Raw genomic sequence first — 23,075 nt, forward strand, 5'->3', positions numbered from 1 at the left:
AAAACACTGGAGTGCTCCTGTCCCCCATGCCGCTCCCGCGAGCGGCCCGGGTGGAACCCTAAGCGCGCCACCGCCAGGCCTCCCACCCCGCCTCCCCACCCCCTCGCCGCCGCCAAAGGGACGACGCCGGGCAAAGCCCGGGCGTGTCGGCGGCGGGGGGTTTCTCCCCTCCTCTCCAGGCTCCAGGCGGCGCGGGACGCCCAGATCTGTCGCAGAGGCCCTCTCGCCGGGGTGGTCGTCGCGTGCCGGCGGCGGGCGGGGGTGGCTCTAGCGAGGCGTGGCATGCTCGTGGTTCTCGTCTGGGCGGAGTGGCGTGGCCTTGCTTCGGGTGGCGCGGAGTGAGCCGGCGGCGTCTGGGGACGGCGGTGCCCTGCTCCGGGCGGCGCGGCGCGGCCCGGCTCGGCTCGGCGCGCCCTCGTCCGGCCTGTGGTGCCGTGGTGGCGCCCTTGGTCGGCGGCCGGTCGGCCTCCCTTGCGCGGATCCGTGGCTACTCGGGCCAGATCTGGCGCGTCGGGCGGCTCCCAGTCAGGTGCAGCGGGAGGCGGGTTCACGGCGGGATGCACGACGGCGGTCCCCTGGATCTGCATGAGGGGTGCAGCAGGAGAGTGGATGTGGGTGGTGCGCTGAATTCGTCGGAGGCGGCAGCGCATGCGCAGCCATGGAGGCGGCGGTGCTGCGAGGCTCAGCTAGGCAGGACCCTGGCGAGCAGCGGGCGCCCGACCACCTACGTGTGAGGTGCCAGCGGTGATGCCTCGGTGAAGTTGGCGTCGAAGTGTGGTTGATGGTGCGGGTCAGATCCACCGGTGTGGCAGTCCCTAGGTGCGGGTGAAGGCCATCGCGATGGATCTGGTCCCCGCATCGCTTGGTGGTTGCTGCAGTTCCAAGTGTGTTGAAGGTGGTGTTGGAAATATGCCCTAGAGGCAATAATAAATGGTTATTATTATATTTCTGTGTTCATGATAATAGTCTATTATTCATGCTATAATTGTATTGTCCGGAAATCGTAATACATGTGTGAATACATAGACCACAACCTGTCCCTAGTAAGCCTCTAGTTGACTAGCTCGTTGATCAACAGATAGTCATGGTTTCCTGACTATGGACATAGGATGTCACTGATAACGGGATCACATCATTAGGAGAATGATGTGATGGACAAGACCCAACCTAAGCATAGCATAAAAGATCGTGTAGTTTCGTTTGCTAGAGCTTTTCCAATGTCAAGTATCTTTTCCTTAGACCATGAGATCGTGCAACTCCCGGATACCGTAGGAGTGCTTTGGGTGTGCCAAACGTCACAACGTAACTGGGTGACTATAAAGGTGCATTACGGGTATCTCCGAAAGTGTCTGTTGGGTTGGCACGGATCAAGACTGGGATTTGTCACTCCGTGTAAACGGAGAGGTAACTCTGGGCCCACTCAGTAATGCATCATCATAATGAGCTCAATGTGACTAAGGCGTTAGTCACGGGATCATGCATTGCGGTACGAGTAAAGAGACTTGCCGGTAACGAGATTGAACAAGGTATTGGGATACCGACGATCGAATCTCGGGCAAGTAACATACCGATTGACAAAGGGAATTGCATACGGATTGATTGAATCCTCGACACCGTGGTTCACCCGATGATATCATCGTGGAACATGTGGGAGCCAACATGGGTATCCAGATCCCGCTGTTGGTTATTGACCGGAGAGGCGTCTCGGTCATGTCTGCATATCTCCCGAACCCGTAGGGTCTACACACTTAAGGTCCGGTGACGCTAGGGTTGTAGAGATATATGTATGCGGAAACCCAAAAGTTGTTCGGAGTCCCGGATGAGATCCCGGACGTCACGAGAGGTTCCGGAATGGTCCGGAGGTGAAGAATTATATATAGGAAGTCCAGTTTTGGCCACCGGGAAAGTTTCGGGGGTTATCGGTATTGTACCGGGACCACCGGAAGGGTCCCGGGGGTCCACCGGGTGGGGCCACCTGTCCCGGAGGGCCCCGTGGGCTGAAAGTGGAGGGGAACCAGCCCCTAATGGGCTGGGGCGCCACCTTGGGCCTCCCCCCATGCGCCTAGGGTTGGGAACCCTAGGGGGGAGTTCCCCCTTGCCTTGGGGGGCAAGGCAACCCCTTCCCCCCTTGGCCGCCGCCCCCCCCCCCCCTTGGAGATCCCATCTCCTAGGGCTGCGCACCCCCCTTGGGGGCCTATATAAGGGGGGGGGAGGGAGGGCAGCACACTACAGCCTTTGGCGCCTCCCTCCTCCCCTGCAACACCTCTCTCTCTCGCGCAGAAGCTCGGCGAAGCCCTGCCGGAGAGCCGCTACATCCACCACCACGCCGTCGTGCTGTTGGATCTCCATCAACCTCTCCTCCCCCCTTGCTGGATCAAGAAAGGAGGAGACGTCGCTGCACCGTACGTGTGTTGAACGCAGAGGTGCCGTACGTTCGGCACTCGGTCATCGGTGATTTGGATCACGGCGAGTACGACTCCGTCATCCACGTTCATTGGAACGCTTCCGCTCGCGATCTACAACGGTATGTAGATGCACTCCCTTCCCTCGTTGCTAGTAGACTCCATAGATGCATCTTGGTGAGCGTAGGAAAATTTTAAAATTATGCTACGATTCCCAACAGGTGGTGGCTTGAGGCGTGCTTCCTCGGCAGTGTTCTGTGGCTCCGACTGCAAGTGGCTGCGGTGTTGGCGGTGCGAGACAACTTTCGGGGCTGGCCGGAATCTTGGAGGCGTGGATATGTGCAATGCTACGGATGAAAATTCTGTTCCGCCTTGGTCGGACCAGCGTCGATGGCACCCGTGGGTGTCATTCCCCTTCCTGGAGGCGTCGCCGAGTGTAGCGCCATTTTCCACGTTGCCTTGTATCGGCAGCATCTCCGGGGCGAAAGCCTTGATTCGTAGGATCGGCACGATGGCGGCGTCTTCTGACGTTGTTTCTCTGTTGGGAGCATCATGCTGGGAGATAAGAGGCCCTATGTTGCGCTCCTCCGGCGTGCATCGCTGCCCGGATCGTTCTTCTCTGGCGCTATGTTCGGTCGTCGCTGGCTCTATCAAGAAAGCTGGAGTTGCTGTTCTTCGGTGATCACCGGTGTCGGTCGAGACGCGGCGAGGCTATCGGTTTGGGTAGGCTCTTGTATGTCGTAGTTGTGTAGTCGTGTGTGGTTGTCTTTGTATGTGTCGGGTGTGGAGTTGTGCTACGCTCGTTGTTCGCAGCGAGAGGTAGATGTGGTTGTATGGCTATATTTCTCTCCTTCTATAAAGCTAAGGTACGCAATTTGCGTACCCTCGAAAAAAAAGCCTAAAAGACTGTATTGAAATATATATATATATATATATATATATATATATATAGAGAGAGAGAGAGAGAGAGAGAGAGAGACACACACATACACCTACTAATAAAGCAAGGTGCGTTTCGTCAAATTTTTCATCCGTTCACCGTCGAAAATAATTATTTTTCTACCCGAGGTGGTATTAATAAATTCTTATACGTTTGTCTACTAAAAAAAGAATATTCGTATGTGGGCCGCACGCTATGGCCCAGCGAATCCAGTTCACTTATTTTTTTTGCCCACGTAGCTGGATATCCCATTTTCCGCATTGGGCGACAAATACATGGGCCTTCCCTGACGTACGATGACGTAACAAAACTCTTAAATGCCCTCGATCAATTATAATGGAAAAATAGCTGACTGAATCCTTCACATGCGGCGAAACCGAGAAACTAAATATTCCTTTTTCGTGTGCACACAGGGTTTTGCTTGCATATATAATTCTCACTGACTTTAGGCATTTGTGCTAGTCCTTCACAAATACAAAATTCATATGATTTTTTCCAAGAAAAAGTAGTTACTTGTTACACCCTTTTCAGTTTAAACTATCAAAATGGCTTACATTAGTGAACAGAGGTGGTACCTTTCTTAATATTCTCTGAAAGAATTTGGGTACAGGAGCTTCCTTCTCTCCAACCTCTAATATTTTCCTCTTCACTAGCTCGCACGTGAGAAGTTAGTTCAGACTTCCATATTATTATCTAGGGACTGATTTGCTCTTTCAGATTTTTTGCACTTCCAGATATTTTGTTTTACAAGACAACTGTCCATGCATTGTGACATGGACATAATTATTCTACGAGGTTAGCATGTGATTTACCGCTTTGTATTAGCATGATTATGTATAAAAACAAACAAAATTTTACTATTTGATAAACACTTATTTGGTAATTCATTTTTGGGGTACCAAAGAAAACAAAGATTTATTTAATAAATCAATAATAGGTACTCCCTCTCTTCCGATTTATAGGGTTTATATCTGAAATCTCATCAATCAGTGTTGCTGTTGATTGGTTGTGATGAATTAATGTTGTTTGAAAACTGCCCAATTAGATGCATGCGCCCGCAGTAGTGGGCTTACAAACCAGGACGGATTTCTCAAGCCGTTGGACTCCCTAGGCAATAACTCTAGCATCGACGTGATTTATTATATTCCGGCTAAGAGCATGGTTAATAATATAGTCAACTGTTGGCTATATTCCGGCTAAGTGTATTGCCGTGTCATATATAATCAGTATTCATAGTCATTCATGCAACAAGGTTAGCTATAAGATTATTATTTTTCTTCACCTTCTCTCTATCACTTTCTTCATATTTATTGGATTTGCCTAGAAGTACGCATATAGTTAGGCTCTTGCATTGAGAGCTCACCCCCACCATTTTTCCATGTCTCTCCTATTCACATAGTCAAAAGTATCATATAAGCGAGCTATAAGCCCATTATTGTACTCGCTCTAATAGTTGCATGCGCACCCCTCCAAACTTGATTCCCTGGGATGAAAGGATCTAATGACTAGTTTATTGCATGCATGCATCGGAGGAAAGGAAGGGTTAACGACTTCAACATGCGATTTTAATGCTACAAAGCGTTAATCGAGAAGGCCTAAAGGCTGCCCGTAATGGGAATATCATATCTAGTATATCATGCATGTTAACTAGACAAATTGGGTGAGGTGGCATAAAATAAAATGAAGAAAAAAAAAGATGGTTGGGTATTATATCATGATATCATATTAGAATAAATGTTATGCTACTACACTACCTCCGTCCTGGTTTATTGGTCCCTTTGTATTTGTGCCATATTTTGATCAAAGATTAATTAATAAAATGTTAATGCATGTCACAAAAAAAAATTGTTGGATTCGCCCAAAGTTTTCATATCATTGGCCAAATTAATTGACATGTTATCGATGCGACCAATGTTTATTGCACTTTAGGCTGGCCATAGTGGGGGTAACATAAGTAGTATCATGTACTTGGGACTCGCAAACATGCTTATGTGGCAGACAATTAAAGAAGAGAGATGGTTATAGTAACATAGGTAGATACCGTAACATAATAAATGTGGTGCTACTATGTGTCATGCATGGTAATAAATGAGACCACCTATGATACTAATCTATAATACTATGCACTATAGAGGTAGTAACATAAACTAGTAACATATGCATGTTACTAGTCTAAGTTACTTCCACTATGACCAGCCTTATATGGTACTTACATTATGTAATAAATGCGGTCCATGTGTACATCGCAAATGCAAGTTTACAGCACGCAGGCATGTTGCCAGAAAGACACAAATGGGTAAAATTATGTCAAACAGCACGTTCAGTGGACAAAAAAAAGTGAAGCAGACCCATGTGCATGTAAAAACGTTCATGACACCCTAGCTGTATATAAGGACCTTTGTTTGAGAGTTTTTACAGTACCCTGGTACTCCCTAGGGAGAGGAGGGAGTGCCGGATAAATCCAACCATCCATCTACAGGGGTATTTTAGAACTTTCATTTTGACTTTTATTCCAACCGCATCAGGCCGCAGCGATCGCACTGTTTGTTCCCCCATCGTGGTAGCGGCTGGAGACTTCGTCTTGTAGCCATCCGTGAATTCTTATTAATTACAGATTAATAGAACTAAGGCGCTGCAGGAGGACTGCGCTCCTCCCTCATACATCCATGATGCGCCAGTATCCCATGGCGGAGTCATCCCCCGACCAATTCGCGTAGGCGCAACTACCGGCGGCGGCCATTGATATGCCCATCACGGGTGCATAACCTGGATTGTGAACTGATGTGGCCTAATCCTAATCCCCTCAGTGGTGATGACCCTGTGATCAACATGCCCCGCCACGCATGATCATCATCTCGATTTTGAGATTTTTCTTCTTGCGAATGATATTGATTTGGGATTAGGGTTCATGACAAATTTTTGTTTGAAGTCTGCGTTCACACCCTTAGAAGCAAGTTCGTACTAAATTGGAATCTCATTCTATTTAGTATTTCTGTAATAAATTGATATATGATTGAGAAATAAACAAGAGCTCTTTTACGGTACCGCTAAATGAATGTGAGCCATCCATCCATCTTAATTTGACGGATAATCATACATGGTACTCCAATACAGATCCTAGGGAGTACCATCTCAAAAAAATATGGAGTACCTTGATGTTAGGGGTAATACCGTAATCATGGGTGATTTATTTATGAGAGTTTTTACAGTACCCTGGTACTCCCTAGGGAGAGGTGGGAGTGCCGGATAAATCCAACCATCCATCTACAGGGGTATTTTAGAACTTTCGTTTTGACTTTTATTCTAACCGAATCAACCGCATCAGGCCGCAGCGATCGCACTGTTTGTTTCCCCATCGTGGTAGCGGCTGGAGACTTCGTCTTGTAGCCATCCGTGAATTCTTGTTAATTACAGATTAATAGAACTAAGGCGCTGCAGGAGGACTGCGCTCCTCCTCATACATCCATGATGGATTTTATGTAAAAAGCAATTTAACCATACGCATCACAAAAAAGGAAGATTAGTTAAACCCTCTCTCTCATTCTACACCCAAACTCATATGCTTCTACCATGAAAACAGAGAGAGAGAGAGAGAGAGAGAGAGAGAGAGAACGTGTCCATCTAAGATATGTAGGCTAATCAAATGCCCAATCATCTATTTTCGATGCAATTGCGTCTATATTTAGGTTACTACGTATGCATAGTTTATGTCGTTTCGACTTGGTATGGTTGCAAAATGACATGAACTCCCGGCGACGCATATAGTTTATGTCGTTTATCTCAGGTCTCCTATGGATATACATGTGCACCCATGCATATAGCTTGGCATCAGGACATGCAGGATCATCTACGTAAATATACCTGCATGCGCATCAGAAGATCCTGCGACTCCTTCTTCTCGAAACGGCGGTCCGTGAACTCCCGGCGCACCCTTTCCACCTCGGCGCGCTCCTCCGGCGTGCCGTAGTCGGGGTCGAATTCCCACACCGCCCTGCCGAGGAAGTTGTTCACCGACCGCAACCACGGGCCGCCACCCTCGGACACCTTCAGCCTCCACATCTTCGCTGGACTAGCAGAGCTGAGCTATCGATCACTACCCCTAACCCCAAACACTCTACACCTCTGCGGCTATGGACGGAGAGCCATATGCAGCCTGTGGGATTTTATACGGGCAGGCGCCGTACGTTGAAATGAAGCTGCCTCCTGCCCGCCACCTAACTCGATGAAGTGATGTGATGGCCCAGAGAACCATGCACGGGCCATCAAGGGGATTTATTAGGCACGCATTATTTGATGCTGTGGGCACGCTTGAATAACAAGGATGTCGAAAACCGGCTGTTACCCTGTCGCGCTCTGGGGCGAGTGCTACAGGGCCGGGGTTTGGTCACCTCCCGTTGCACTGTAGGTTTGCGGTGTGGCAGCCCAGTTCTGATGAGGTCGACACGCACGGACTGCAATGAATGAACATAATCAACAACCCGATTCTTCCTAATTTTTCCATACATTGCGGCCTGTACTGACAGAAAGCTTCCCGATATAGTATTTTTTTTGCGGCGGCTTCCCGAGATAGTAGCAGTGCACCACCTTTAATTCCGCAGTACGATGACAGGTAGTAGGTGTGTAGGGCGCTCGATGAACTTAATGTGTGGGCCGCCCGGAAATACCCTTGGCTTCCGCATGTATATACACCCTATATGGGGTATTTTTTTAAAATAATTAAACAAAATGTCTAAATAGTTCAAAAGTATTTTTAGATTAAACTTGACTTACTTGCGCACTAGTATATAAATTTTCCAAAAAACAAACCAACGCGAAAAAGACAAAAATTGTTTGCTATTATAGGTTACTATTCATGCTATTTTGACCAAAAATTTGTCTTTTTTGAAAAGAAATCAAAGAGGAATTTTCTTTTTATGAAACTTTTCTCACTACTACAATGAAAGGTCAAGTTTATTTCAAAAATATTTTCAGAAGTTTTTGAGTTTTTGTTGAATTGCTATTTTTTCCCATACAGGGTACATATGTACCCGGGAACCAAACGTTCCCCTCCGTGGACCGCCCGGGTATTATGAGGTGTTGGTTTTTGTGAATGACAGCGTGGCTTGCTTTATTGCTCTTAAATAGTAGTGGTCGTTACAACATCCACACGCAAAGCAAAAAATAAAACCTAGAGGTTCATCAAGCCAAACATGTGATTTATGATCAGCCTCCCACGCTAAACAATGACACGATTGGGTGAACCAAATTTTAGGGGATGTCATGACATAGGAAAAGGCTACGGTGATCGGAGACGCCGGATGATCGGCAGAGCGAAGATCAGCTTATTTGGCAAAAAAATAAAAAATAAATCTTGGAAGGGGGCTCGGGCCCGGGTAGGTCTTGTTTGACACTCTACTACCTATTACAGAAATTAAATCCAACCATACTAAAACGTAGAAGATTGGATACATATCTCTATTTCTAATGAAGCAGTTGGTAGTTTTCGTTCCGGGTTTTTTCGTCCCACCTTTCACTTTCGTCTGATTTTTTCGTCTCCCCTCCCATCACCCTCTCTCACCGGTTTATTTTCGTCTCACCTCCCACACCACGAAAAAAAATCTAAACAGATCAGAACTTTCCATGCGGGCGCAAGTTATTTAGTAATGTATTTATGTGAAACAATTAATCACCATCAATCTCTAAAGATCAAATCTAAATTAATTAACCTTATCATAAATCGCTCAATCACATTTCACATTAGTAATAAATAAGAAATGTACCACATAAGCCTCCCTTAAAAAAAATCTACCACATAAGCCCACGTCGTTTCGTTTTTTTAGTTTCCTCCGCCGACGTCTTCCACCACACTGCGGCTTCGTCGCCGTCCAACAAGATGCCTCCGCCCCGCCCATCTTCCGGACGGCTGTTTAAGTAGCAAAGCATCATCTACTTGTCCTGGTCAGACTTGATCTACCGTAATTATCTTCTTTTAGTTGCTTGCTTCCGCTTGTTGATAGATTTGATTATCTCCGTTTAGTTTGCATGCTAGCGAGCACTCTGTCCATGACGTTTTTATCCCAGCTACTCAGGTTAGTATGAGACCAACACGTTTATGTTCCGGTGGAGCCAAACCCGCCCAGGCCTACCTCCCTGCTGCCGCTGCTCAGAACGCCTACGGCGAGCCGGAGAAGGATGTGGAGGCGGTGACGACTGTCATAGTGTAGTAGAAGGAGAGCATAAACATCGTGAACGTGCTGGGGAGGTAGGCGGTGCTGGTGCATCTTCTGGCCGAGTGGTTTGAGGTCTTGGAGCAGTCTGATTTCACCTGCACGAACATCGGGCGTGATGTTCTCAGGTACGTCTCCTTCCACGATTAAACTGTTGGAGCAATCTTTTTTATATCATCAAGATTTTTTTGTTTGTTCACTTATAGTACCCATATTCTAGCATATAAGCTCTACTCGATTGTGCTATTCTTCAAAATTATGTGTTGATGTGTCAGAATGAGTGTGAGCTATTTTTTTTACTGAAACCTAATGTATACATGTACCTAATGTATTTGATTCTGAAAGGATTTTCTTTTTTGCAGATTGTGTTCTTAGATTGTATCGACATACATATCACACGTGGAAGCAGAGGGCATCCTCCTCGTGACAGCGCCGCTGGGGGGCACTTTTTTTTAGAACGAAGGCTCAAGTCGAGCCTGGCTTTGAACTAACAAAGCCAATAACCGGCCAGTATTACATCATCAACCCACTTACAAGAATATAAAAACAAAACAGCTAAGAGGTATATAGTGCTCTGCACCAGCTAGCTAGCTTCATACAACCTACAAGCAAAGATGAAGAAAACTAAAGCCCAAGAGCAGCTTGAAGAGGATGAAGCCCTCCACCGATCGCAGTCCATCGCTCAGTGACACCAAGAAGGCCTTGAGGAGACACAACTAGCAGATTGGAAGTAATACGTTGTCAGCTCCATGGGCTGCGGCCAAAACGGATACGACCTCCTCCATCTCCGAAAGGGGCTCCCTGCCACATCACCTGGCACGAGGCGCCGATCCGTCGGAAGATACAGACGCTCTCCCAAGAGCTAAGATGAGTAACTGCCACCGTTGCCACCGGGAAGACCAAACCAGAGCACCGCCAACATGCAGCGCCGGGCTCAACAAAGGAGAACCTGGGCACTGAGAGGGAACTGCACACGAGGACAAGCAAATGCACAGCGAGACTGTTGATGACAAAACTGAAATGGAGGAAGCCCATTGCGGAGTAGAGAGGCGCCACCCAGTTTGCAATTAACAGCTCCAAGCTCACACCCCTAACAATGGCCACGGCACACACTGAAGGGGAACCCAATCCCCTGCAAATGGGCTCTGAATGCCGACCGCCGGAGAGATGACCGTGAGCTACCAGACAGTCGGCGAACATAATAAGCAGCGCCCCAAAACACCGCAGAGTCCAATCGCTTAGCCGCCAAACGCCTACCAGCGGAGCGGGCTCGCCATCGCCCCAAAACTCACCAAAGGCGGCACCTTCATGAAGTTGACGACGCCACGGGCGTCGCTGCTGCCCAATCCAGAGGGACTTTGGCTTTCGCTCGGTAACGACCAGGGGAGAAACGCAAAAGGGGGAGGGAAGTACCAAAACGACGCCTACAGGTAGGGGACGGCGCCCGCGGGCATCGCCGCCGTCGTGGCCGGCTGAGTCGGCCTAGATTTCTCCGGGCACTACACCGCCCCCAGCCCTAGCTCCAAACACGGTGCCGGCAGCCTGGGATGACCGAAGACCGGATCTGAAAGGGGACCCGAGCATTGAAGGCGAAGGCGTTAGATCTGGACGGGCGCCCCCACAGCTCGGCGTCCAGCAGCCTCCACTCGCCGCCACCTTGCTGCTCGCGCGGCCAAGGCAGTCAGCAAGCACCCGCGGCCGCCGCTGGCTGAGGACGGCGCGACGCCACCACCCGAGGCTGCCGCCTCAGCTCCGGAGCCCCCCGCGAGCGACGAAGCAGGCAAATCCTTGCCGCCACCTTCCTCAGCGGCCGCGCGGCTTGCCGGCGACCCCCACCGGTGGCGACGAGGTAGAGGAGAAGGGGGAGGGAGGCCGCCGGCGGGCTAGGGTTGGTGCCGCCCGAGTTGCCCCTGCGGGAGCAACGCGGGGGCTGAGGGGGTCGTGGGGACACTTCCTTGAAACGCTCAGGTAAGCACGAGGCTGAGTCATTGTACCAATGCATCTATTTTCTTCCAATGCATCTATTTCTTTGCAATCGAGTTATAAAGTTATTTTTCTCAATACAATTAGAGCGCCCAATCCCATGATCATGCATCTTATGCGAGATTAGGGAGTGATTGGATTAGTGTACCTGATAGGAGTGCTTCCTAGAGTATTGCCAGAATCCCCAACTGTACTCTAATTATCAATGCCTAATAGAGTTCTTTTACCCTAAATAAATCAGTTTTTGAAACTCTGATGTGAGTGTGTGATTGATGCCTAATAGGATTTTTTTAATGCAATGCGTGCGCGTTTATTTCATGAGTACCCTGTTCCCACAAAACGCGGCGCTTCCAGGGCCATGATCTACCACTGCAACAAGCCAACAAGGCTGCGCAGCCTACCTCCGAGCACGGGCCCGAGGTAATGCTTGCCTGTTCCATAGGCATTGTGATGAATGTTTTTTGGTTCAGTTTTCAGGAGGGTGATGCTATGGTATAGCTATTAGTCAGGCAGCTTGTGAGGCTTGACAAACATACTTGTTCGCTATTGGTTTATACTCTCGCCACTAGTGAACAAAGTGCTAGCCATAATTTTTGTTGGTGGCGCGCCATTTCCAACCAATGTCAGCATTTTTTTTTTAAATAATGATGACGTTGGCTTATTTGGTACGAGATTAGTAGGGGCATAGTGGTGGCGTTGAAAAACAGATGAGCGTCAGAAGTATATGGGATCAACAATTTGTACCAAGCGTAATATAGTGCTGGCGTGGAATAGCATGTAACGACAATACTATCATATTTAGTTATGGCGTGCTGTTGGTTCCCACGTCAGTATTGTTATTTTGTCAATGTGAACATTCTTATATTATTATTTTTATAGTATATTGTTGTTTGGGACTTCAAATATGTAGTTTGGCACTTATAATATTGTATTTTACTTTTATTAAATTTCTATTATTTTAAATGGAAATAATGGCATTTTTTAAAATATGTACTAATTTGAGATTTTAAATTTACTTTTTTTTCGTTTTTAGTTTAAGACTTGAAATATATAGTTCTGAGCCTTCAAATATGTAGTTTGACACTTCCAAATTTTTATTCTTTTTAGTTTTTTATGTGGTGATCTTTTTTATAGTATATTATAGTTTACTTTTATTAAATTTATATTATTTTAAATGGAAATACTGACATTTTTTAAAATATGTACTTTGAGACTTCAAATTTACCTTTTTCCTTTTTAGTTTGGAACTTGAAATATGTACTTTTGAGCCTTCAAATATGTAGTTTGACACTTCCAAATTTTTTATTTTTTATTTTCTAGGTGGTGATCTTTTTTATAGTATATTGTAGTTTACTTTTATTAAATTTATATTATTTTAAATGGAAATAGTGACATTTTTTAAAATATGTACTTTGAGACTTCAAATTTACTTTTTTTTTCTTTTTAGTTTGAAACTTGAAATATGTAGTTTTGAGCCTTCAAATATGTAGTTTGACACTTCCAAAATTTTCTTTTTTTATTTTCTAGGTGGTGATCTTTTTTATAGTATATTGTAGTTTGCATTTATCAAATTTATATTATTTTAAATGGAAATACTGATAAATTTATATTTATATTAATTCAAAATTAGCATTGGGCCAAGCCCAAGTATTAGGAGGCCGTGGGGGGTCAAATCCAGGGCAATGGCACCCTCGCCCCACTCCCTCTCTCTCCCCGCTCGTCATCGCCACTCTCCCTCTCTCGCCGGTGGTTAGGTAATCTTACTCTCTCTCCCCTCTCTCCCTCTCTCGCCGCTCGTTGCCCTCCAATTTGATTGGAGTTCATTTAATTTTGAGCTAGGGCTTCTTCGATGGCGGCGGCGGCGAAAGAGATGATGGCGACGGAAGCGATGGCTGCGACGGAAGCGACGGATTGCTAGGGTTCATCGCCTGCATCTTCATCCCTCGGTGAGTTCATCCCCTCCACTTTTTTTATCACTAGAGTTCATCGTGGCTAGTGTGCTTGTATAATATTCTTGTTAAATTGTTATATTAGAACTTGAGGGATTAACAACTTGAGGGATTACTTGAAGTTTGAGATTAATTACAAATAGTTTGTTTCATTTTTAACGTTTGGTCTTTGGTAAAGGAAGAGCGTAAAACAAACTCAAATGTAAGTGTTCCTAATGCTAAAAGGACTTGCTAGTTATCACTGCCAGTATTTGTAGTATATACAATTTCTTTGCTTGTTTATCACTTTCTTAGGTTTCTACAGCATAACTAAAATGAAGCAGAACTAAGGATAAATGAAGATAGCATGTGGTATCATTATCGAGGCCTTTTAGTTGTATATGGTAACATGAATGAACATATGCAGTGGCAGTGGCATTTTGTATCTGCATTTTGCATCAATGATCATCATGTGGATGTTTAGATCGGGGTTCCATTGTTTACTCCCATAAAAGAATATAATTTCCTTTGTTTACTTGACAAGTTGCCATGCCTCTGTATAGATCAGTTAGGTTGTAGAATTTGTGTAAGTATTCGATCAGCAAGGCAATATTCTGGACTCTGAGAATCGGAACACCAAGTCCTCCTTGCTTTTTTGGTCTACAAATCATTTTCCAACTTGCAAGGCAATATCCTTTCTTTGTTTATGTCATTACCATTACCATACCAACCATGAAGGTGCACATAGTAAAGATGGGCATGGATGCAACCACTCCAGATAATCTTTTATCAATTCTTGTTATGATTGGCATTAGATCACTTGCCATACTTCACTACTGGAATCAGCTAATTTGCCATCTGCCAGATCTTTGCCGTCTGCTAGCTGACGGCAAAGAAGCTCTTTGCCATCAGCTACACATAAACAGACGGCAAAGAAAAGGCTGACGGCAAACACACTCTTTGCCATCTGCCTGGTCTTTGCCGTCTGCCAGCGGACGGCAAATAATCTTTGCCGTCCGCCCCGCTCGTTTGAAAAAATCCTAACGGCCCACCTCTTTGCCGTCCGCTAGCGGACGGCAAAGAGGCAGAAAGGCGGACGGCAAAGGCTGGCGGACGGCAAAGAGGGCACTTGCCTAACGGCAGGTACCCCCCGCCCGTTACTCACTTCGTCCTCGCCTCGCCCTTCTCCTCCCACCCCGCCGCCGCCGCCGCCGCCCGCCGCGCGCCGCCGCCCCGTCGCCCCCGCCGCCCCGTCGCCCCGCCGCCCCACCGCCCCGTCGCCCCCCCCGCCCTTGCCCCACCGCCGCCCCGCGCCCCAGCGCCGCCACGGCCCCCCGCCGCCTCCTCCACTGCCCCGCCCCGGCCCCCCGCCCCCCATCCCCCCGCCGCCCCGGCCCCCCGCCCCCCATCCCCCCGCCGCCCCGGCCCCCCGCCGGCCGGGCCCCCGCCGCCCCGCCTCCTCCACCGCCCCGCCCCGGCCCCCCGCCGGCCGGGCCCCCGCCGCCCCGCCTCCTCCACCGCCCCGCCCCGGCCCCCCGACCGGCCGGGCCCCCGCCGCCCCGCCCCGGCCCTCCGTCGCCGGCCCCGCCCCGGCCCTCCCCCACAGTGAGCCCCTCCTCCCTTTTTTTCTGTTTTTTTGTTTTTTTTCTGTTTTTTTGTTTTTTTTCTGTTTAAGTTTAGGTTTCATTAGTTTAAATAGTTTAGTTTTAATTAGTTTAGGTTTTTAGTTTAGGTTAGTTTAGGTTTAGGTTAAGTAGAAGGGGGAAGAAGAAGAAGAAGAAGAAGAAGAAGAAGAGGAGGAGGAGGAGGAGGAGGAGGAGGAGGAGGAGGAGAAGAAGAAGAAGAAGAAGAAGAAGAAGAAGAGGAGGAGGAGGAGGAGGAGGAGGAGGAGAAAGAAGAAGAAGAAGAAGAAGAAGAAGAAGAAGAAGAAGAAGAGGAGGAGGAGGAGACACCCCGAAGCCCCGACCCCGAAACAGCACCCCGACCCCGACACGGCACCCCGACACCGACACGGCACCCCGACACCTACACGACACCCCGACCCCCGACACGACACCCCCGACACCCCGACCCCGAGAACCCGACCCCGACCCCGACCCCGACCCCGACACCCCAACCCCGAGCCTGACCCGACACCCCGACCCCGACACCGACACGGCACCCCGACCCCGACCCGGCACCCCGACCCCCGACACCGACACGACACCCCGACCCCCGACACGACACCCCCGACACCCCGACCCCGAGACCCCAACCCCGACCCCGACCCCGACACCCCGACCCCGAGCCTGACCCGACACCCCGACCCCGACCTCGACCCCGACACCCCGACCCCGAGCCTGACCCGACACCCCGACCCCGACACCGACACGGCACCCCGACCCCGACCCGGCACCCCGACCCGACACCCCGACCCCGAGACCCCGACCCTGAAAAGGTGTTCTTTGGCCTTCCAGAAGCCGACGGGGTCATATATTTGTGAATTATTAGTTAGGTCATATATCTTTCGATTTTGTTATGAAAAACATCATATATAATTGTGTTGATCGGGTAGTTTTAAATGTGCAGTTGTTTCATCGCTGCGAGGTTTGGTGTTCGACGACCTCGCCGTGCGTTTGACGAGCTCTGCCCCTTCGTTCGTGGGTGAGCACAAATGACATGTCCTCCTCCCCCATTAATTATTTGATCTATTCCGATGAAACTTGATAGCTAGATATATATGTGTCTTGAATCATCAGTATGCGTAACCAATATGTGTCTCCCGTTCGAAAGCGTCATAGTTATAAATATGCATGCATTTGCATATTTATAACCTTGATTCTTTCGAATTGTCCAACGCTATCCATGGACAGCCCGAGTATGTTTAGATTGGGTTCGTTTTCCCATATGCTTTGCTCCGGATCCGACGCATAAATTTCGTCAGTGCCTCCCCTGTTGTTCTCCGGGTACACATCCTCTCTGTTTATTGCAGAGACGTGTATCAGGAGAACAGCGGGGAGGTGCTGCCGAAATTTTGCGTAGGATCCGGGGCATAGCATGGGAAAATGAACCCAATCTAAACATACTCGGGTGGGATTAGGACCTATCATTACCTATTAGAGTGTAGGTTGCATGGACGTAATAAAATTGACAAAGTAGATCAACTGATGAATACATACATGGTGAATTATATATATATATTTGTTGTGTGTCTAGTAGCTCTGAAAGTCAAGATGAGTGATCGTGCGTGGATGTACACCGGTCACACTGGTCAGAACAAATGGAGCACTGAATGGTTCACAAAAACCAAGGGGTTTGTGCGAGCCGCATTTGCAAATGGCCAGAGGAAAACCTGGTGCCCCTGTTTACGGTGCGGCAATTGGGAAAAGAGGACAGAGGCTGAAATGGGCAAACACCTGCAGAAGAGTGGTTTTACGCCCGATTATACGGTGTGGACATTTCATGGTGAGTCTGCCCAACGTGACCGAGCTGAGGTGGATCGTCGTCGCACCGACGAGCATGGTACCGGTATGGAAAACATGGTGCAAGACTTTGATGATGCTCAGGATTCGGACGAGGAGATGGAGGAATCTGCAAAGGCCTTCAATGAAATGTTGGAGTCTTCAAAACGTCCGCTCCATGAGCACACTGAGCTTTGTCAGTTGGATGCCATCTCACAAGTAATGGCTCTGAAGGCTCAGTTCAACTTGGGCAGAGAATGCTACGATGCAATGATGACAGTATTTGGACGCTTTCTACCCAAAGGCCATGTAATGCCTGCAAACCTGTACCAGTCGGACAAAATCCTCCGTGCACTGAAGATGCCCTATGATAAGATACATGCCTGTGAGAAAGGATGTGTCTTGTTTAGGCTTGACTATGCGGACTTGAACTGTTGTCCCATTTGCAAGTCTTCCAGGTATGTTGTGGTAGACAACGGTATGGGTGAGAAGACACAGACCAAAATCCCCGTTAGTGTTCTTCGGTATATGCCAATCGTACCAAGACTTCAACGTCTTTTCATGGTCGAAGAGACGGCCAGACAGATGACATGGCACAAAACGGGCAAAAGAACCGAACTAGATGCAGATGGGAATCTGATGATTGTACACACATCTGATGGTGTTGCGTGGAAAAAGTTTGATGAATTACATGGTGACAAAGCGGCAGATCCGAGGCATCCTCGAGTCGGCATCAGCACGGATGGGTTCAGTGTGTTTGGTATGACGGCAGCCCAATACAGTTGTTGGCCCGTATTTGTCTTTCCACTCAATCTCCCCCCTGGACAGATTATGCAAAGAAAGAACATTTTCCTGACGTTGATAATTCCAGGGCCCAACTATCCGGGGAAAAATATGAATGTGTACATGCAACCGCTTAAGGACGAATTGCAAGAAGCCTGGGATAATGGGTTCAAGACATACGATGCCTATAGCAAACGGAACTTCATAATGCGTGTCTGGTACATGTACTCGACGCATGACTTGCCGGCGTATGCGCTATTCGTTGGCTGGTGTGTGCATGGAAGGTTCCCGTGCCCCACATGCAAGGGAGCTCTTGAGTTTCGTTGGCTTCAGGCCGGTCGCAAGTTTTCTTGCTTCGACATGCATAGAGAGTTCCTGAATCCTCGCCATAAGTTCAGGAAAGACAAGAAGAACTTCATCAGAGGTAGAGTTGTCAAAAACTCTGCACCACATGCATTGACAGGCCAACAGACCCTGGATCAGTTAAACGCTCTCGAGCCAGATCCCGAGCGTCCAGGGTACTTCAAGGGGTATAATTCTCAGCACGCCTGGACTCACAAAACATGCTTATGGGATCTGCCTTACTTCAAAGACCTCCTTTGCCCACACAACATCGACGTGATGCACACTGAGAAGAATATCGCCGAGGCACTTTTTGGTACATTGTTCGGCATAGATGGGAAGTCAAAGGATAATACTAAGGCTAGAGTCGATCTGGAGGCGCTATGTGATAGGCCGTTACAAAACATGAAAGAACCGAAAGGAAAGCAGAACTGGACGAAGCCAAAGGCATGGTTCAATCTTGGAAGGCCGGCTATGAGGGAAATTATCTTGTGGGTGAAAATGCAGTTGATGTTCCCCGATGGGTATGCAGCGAATCTACAGAGGGGAGCCAGTCTTGATAAATTGAAGATATTTGGTCTCAAGAGTCATGATTGGCACATATGGATTGAGCGGGTAATGCCGGTGATGTTGCGTGGCTTCATCCCTGAGGATGAATGGCTAGTACTGGCAGAACTCAGCTATTTCTTCCGTGTTCTTTGTGCGAAAGAACTATCGCCTAGCGTGCTAGAAGAAATGGAAGAGTTGGCGCCGGAGTTGATCTGCAAGTTAGAGAAGATCTTTCCACCGGGCTTCTTTAATCCAATGCAACATTTGATTTTGCATCTCCCGACCGAGGCAAGATTGGGGGGGCCCGTGCAAAATCGTTGGTGCTACCCAACTGAGAGGATGCAGAAGACGCTTCGACAAAAATGTAAAAATAAACGTAGAATTGAAGCATCGATGGCTGAGGCATTCATCACTGAGGAGGCGGCAAACTTCGTGACAGCACACTACGAAGCCAAAAATCGTCATTTGCATAATCCGAAGCCTCGGTACAATGCTGACGACCCTAAAAAGGGTGGATCCAACCTCAGCCTATTCAAAGGGAATCTCGCACCAGCCAGTGTTTCAAATCCAGTATCTTTGGATAACGAACAATGGCGGACCATTTCGTTGTATATCTTCAACAACCTGATAGAAGTGCGGCCGTACATCGAGTAAGTTCTCGGTACATAGTTTCGCAACTTCTATTTCCTTTGAACTGCTCTTATTCCTGGATATTTCATACAGTCGATACGTCGCCTTATTCTCGTATGGAGCGGTGATCCAAAAGGATTCTGTCGAAGAGTATGAGCTTCTCGCAAAGCAAGGTGGCGGCTATCCCGGTTTCATCTCTTGGTTCAAACAAACGGTAATTTCTATTAGACTTGTAGGCTAATTTGTAGGCGGCTATCCCGGTTTCATTCGCTAATTTGTGTGTAATGCAACAATCCTTTCATATTAAACTTGTAGGCTAATTCAGAGTCTATGGACGCCGAATTGAGACAAGTCGCTAATGGTTTTGACTATAAGGTCCGTTCATTTGACAAATACGACATCAACGGGTATCGCTTTCGTACCTATGGCAAAGAGCTATCTATGGCCGACCGAAAGTCTACAAATTGTTGTGTATCTGCTATCGGCGAAGGAGGTACCGAGTATTATGGGAGAGTTGAAGCAATTTATGAACTTCTATTCTATGGTGAAAACCCACCGAATGTCGTAGTCTTCAAATGTTATTGGTTTCAGCCGAAGGAGACTAGAAGAACTCATGAACATATAGGGCTAGTTGAAATCAACCAAAGCACCCATTTAGATGTTCCTGATGTCTATATTACGGCTCAACAGGCGACCCAAGTATTCTATCTACCGTGGGCCTGCCAAACTAATCCAAATCTGAAAGGTTGGGAAGTCGTTTATGAAGTGCCGCCACGTGCTAGACTATCTCCCCCAAAGGAAGAGGATTATGAACCTCACATTAACCCAGACACATATGAAGGAGAATTCTTCCAAGAGACACGTCTTTCCAAAAAGCGTTTCAAGAACCGCTATACTTCACCCCAAAACATTGAAGTAGACAGTGACAGTGAATCCGACATCACCCCAGAGGAGGAACAAGAAGAGCCGGAACAAGAAGAGGTTACTGCTGCGGATGACCTGTCATTGCTTGACCGATTACGTCAAGGTGGCCTTGCATATGTTGATGCCACTGAACCCTATGAGCCCGTCATTGATTATAGTGATGATGATGATTATGCATTTATTGATGATACTGATCGAGATTATTAGTAGTGTCAGGTATTAAATTTTTTAATGTTGTACTTGATGATGATACACTTAAGTGATACACATATTATTATTCATGTCGGTCTTTTTTTTATGTTGTACTAATTTCGTTTACTGTTTGTCATGGCAGGTGTTGAAAGATGGTGGGCGCTGGTCGGGAGCGCGCCAAGGCCCCTTCTTCCTCGGCGCGTGGTCTGAGGTCTTCGATTCCAGACGTACCTCTTCGCCGAGCGTTGCTGGACAGTATGTCCACACCGCCGGGCCCTTCTTCGTCCACCGCGGTGCCCAGCAGGGGACAAGGTAGGAAGAGAGGAGGTGGGGCACGTGGTCGCGGGAGAGGAGGTAGGGTGACTGCTAGGGAGCCTTCCTCGCCGCCACCCCCAGCTGTTTCACCCGAGCACGTGACTGCTAGGGTGGACTCGTCCGAGGAGGAGGCTACACGGACTCCGGTCCACGAGCCTCCGGTCCACGGGTCTTGGGCCCACGAGCCTCGGGTCGACTGGCCTTCGGCCCACGAGAGTTCGGCCCACGAGACCCCGGAGGAGCACACGTCCGGATGGGGTACCTGGCCGGATCAGCCCGAGGAGCCGAGTGGCCATGCTGATGATGGCGGGGAGCCGACTGATCTTGAGGAGGAGGGTGGCACCGTCTACCAGCGTGGTGCTACACGGCTCCCGTCCGTGCCGGCGACTCGCGAGCAGAGGTGGTTGATCTTCCCTGATGGGGAGAGGTACGTAAGTGCATTTAATATTTTTGTACCTTCTGCATTCACGTTTCTTCAAATAACTAATGCGTTGGCCTTGTCATGCTGCAGGGGTTGGGACCACCATCATAGTGTCCGCCGGCCCAACTCCGTCCTTGGAGTTCTTTGCCGGCAAAACTTCCCGGGGTTTGTCACGTTGCCTGGTGAGGGTCGGCTTCCAGAGCTTGGGTTGAGCTGGGAGCACTACGTGGCTGCCCCGGCCCCGCCGGATGTCATTATCGACGGTGTCGTGTGCGACACGAGGGCAGACATGGTGATCAGGACGTTCTGGGTAATTTCTCCTTTACACATTTCAAAATCTTCAACTAGCTAGTTATTAATTGTACTAATCAATATTGTCTCATTTGATTGCAGACATTCTACAGGTGTGAGGAGGGATACGAGGAGGAGTGCGCAAATGTTATCGAGAACGTCTGCAAGCGCCTACTCCAGAACTTACGGCACGAGGCTCGGGTGCAGGCTGTTCGAGACTACTACGCCTTGCGTGGTATCAAGAAGACCAAGCCGGCGTGCCGCGATAAGTTCCTGAGTAAGGAGCAGTACATGAAGGTAATTCTTAAGGCCTTCTACTTAAGTTCCTTCATTTAGTAATTCTTAGCCGTAGCGCTCAAGTTTCTATTTGCTAACTTAGGCGCCTCCGAGATGGTGTGCGGATCGGATGGATTGTTGGGAGGTGTTGGTCGATGAGTGGTGCTCACAAGAATGGCTAGCCCTCCACAACCAGGCCAAGGACAAACGTGCCCAAATGGAAGGTGTGCCACACCATCAAGGCAGCTCCAACTTATATCAGTTCGGGCGCAACTGGGTATGTGGTTTGCTTCATGATTCATGCAATTCATTCATCATGCTAGCTTGAGCCCTTTAGTTACTAATTTTCATTGTTTCTCTCTTTCAGGCACGCCATAATAAGGCGGATAAGGTGCCAGAGGTGTACGACCTGTATGCCATGGCCCACACTGGCTCTTACAAGAAAGTCAAGGCTTTCTCTCAGTCTGACCTCGATGATGCAAACAACTTCACCAACATCTCCTCCCACAACAAGCTCGTGAGATATAGAGATGAGGGGAAGGCGAGGAAAGGGGAGGACTTTAACCCGAGCCAGGGTCCCATTGATCCAGAGCTGGTGATGATATCTGGTGGCGGGAGGTCCCATGGCTCCATAGCCATTGGAGATGGACTTATCCGTTGTCCTAGCACTCTCCCAGAGATCAAGGCGCGCCAGTCGAGCTCCGCTCCTGAGATAAGGCCTCGTGAACGGCCAGTGCAACTCGCCATCAAGGTTAGTGATACGTACTCAGCTATCTTTCTCCATTACATTGTGTGCGCTTCCATCAATGATTACAAATGGTCATGTGAGTGGTGTTGCAGGCTGCTATACAGAGTGAGAGAGATAGAACGGAGAAACTTCTGGCGGAGGCGGCGGAGAGGCAGCGGGAGTTGGAGGAGAGGACGACAAAGATGATGGAGGAGGAGAGGGCACGGAATGACATGCAGGCAAGGGCCATGTACGAGCTCCTTGTGGTAAGTTTCTTCTGCAGATTAGCCAAAACATTCATGTAGTGTTTGTCTCATTACTAACTAGTATGACTGAGTCGTCAAAACCAAATGTGCAGTCTGTGTGCGAGAAGACCGGTCAGACCGCTCCGCCGATGCCAGTGATTGCTCCTGGGACCACGGTGAGTTTAATTTGAATGGACATTACTTGCTAGTCTTAACATTTGAGTGTCATAATGCTAACGAGACATTGGAAATGATCTTTGGTGCAGCTTAACTCCAGAAACGCATCGCATGATCCTTCTCCAGCTACCGGCACTAGCCAGCCCGCTCCTACACCTCCCTGATCACGGTAAGTTTCTCTAGTGTTTTGCTTAACAAATGCATAAAGACCTAGACTTAGCTTTATTTCCTCCAATATGCTTACCATAATGACCTAGAGTTAGCTTCTTTTCCTCCAAAATGACTTAATAAGCTTACTGACCTC

General features: G+C 48.3%; 1 protein-coding gene across 1 annotated transcript in view; it reads right to left on the reverse strand.

Annotated features, from left to right (window-relative positions):
- Positions 1-7,585, reverse strand: part of LOC109743284 (achilleol B synthase) — a 28,321-nt gene extending 20,736 nt beyond the window's left edge. Inside the window, exon 1 of the mRNA XM_020302361.4 lies at positions 7,204-7,585. Coding sequence (XP_020157950.1) covers positions 7,204-7,401 — 198 coding nt within the window. The 5' untranslated portion in view covers positions 7,402-7,585. The remainder of the gene's footprint in view (positions 1-7,203) is intronic.
- Between the last annotated feature and the right edge of the window lie 15,490 nt (positions 7,586-23,075).

The sequence above is a fragment of the Aegilops tauschii genome, chromosome 7 (assembly GCF_002575655.3).
Source record: "Aegilops tauschii subsp. strangulata cultivar AL8/78 chromosome 7, Aet v6.0, whole genome shotgun sequence".
Taxonomy (NCBI): domain Eukaryota; kingdom Viridiplantae; phylum Streptophyta; class Magnoliopsida; order Poales; family Poaceae; genus Aegilops; species Aegilops tauschii.